The following is a 783-nucleotide window of genomic DNA, read 5'->3' as shown; positions in this document are numbered from 1 at the left end:
ATGTAGGATGGATGAAGGTGCTCCATTGTTGTGCGCTATATGTAATAGACTAGAATAGACTTAGTTTTAGGAAGATTATTAATTATGGGATTATGTTATACCTCATTGTGGGTGGGAAGAGGCATTAGGAGAAATTTATGTGTGTGATAACAATTTTTTATATAAAATAGCACTTTATATTGAAATGTTTAGGTATTATTCAATTTCCTTCTATTAACACTAAATTTAAAGTCTAAAATTTTCATACTCTAGACATAAATGTCAAACTTCAATAAACTGATCCCCAGGAATTGAAAATAGTTGTTGATATTTTCAGTCTTCTCAAGTATTAGTCATTAGGGCTTCTAAAAAATTAAGTAGCATAATATGTGATTCAAGTATAATCTTACTCTGTTTAAAATTTTTTTGCAGGTGTTTATACATAATCCATATCAACGGCTTGGCATCTCAGGAGGTCGTATGTCTCTTAGTCAAAGCAGCTCTGAAGTGTCGTTGCTCAACATTAACCAGACTGTATCAGCTGTCACTGCAGGACGCCTTTCCCAGAGCAGGACAGGTGACATACTTGTAGTGGGAACACCTACAAATGTGTTGGCCTATGATGTCCAGAACAATGCTGATGTTTTCTACAAGGATGTAAGTTTTTATGCTATTTGCACCCTTTTTATTATTATTATCCATGGTTATGAATATTGCAGGTGTTCATAACCTTATTTAGATATTCACTGCTAATAAAGTGGTAGATTGGTGGAACCATCATTTAGCCTTAGCAAAAAGTACTGT

General features: G+C 33.8%; 1 protein-coding gene across 1 annotated transcript in view; it reads left to right on the top strand.

The window, feature by feature from the left end:
- LOC119591874 (Bardet-Biedl syndrome 2 protein homolog) overlaps nucleotides 1-783 on the top strand; it is a gene marked incomplete in the record, with an annotated part of 22,073 nt that overhangs the window by 619 nt on the left and 20,671 nt on the right. The window contains 1 exon segment of the mRNA XM_037940612.1: nucleotides 412-636. Within this exon segment, the coding sequence (XP_037796540.1) occupies nucleotides 412-636 (225 nt within the window).

The sequence above is a fragment of the Penaeus monodon genome, chromosome 29, assembly GCF_015228065.2.
Source record: "Penaeus monodon isolate SGIC_2016 chromosome 29, NSTDA_Pmon_1, whole genome shotgun sequence".
Classification (NCBI taxonomy): Eukaryota; Metazoa; Arthropoda; class Malacostraca; order Decapoda; family Penaeidae; genus Penaeus; species Penaeus monodon.
This window is presented reverse-complemented; position numbering and strand designations above follow the sequence as displayed.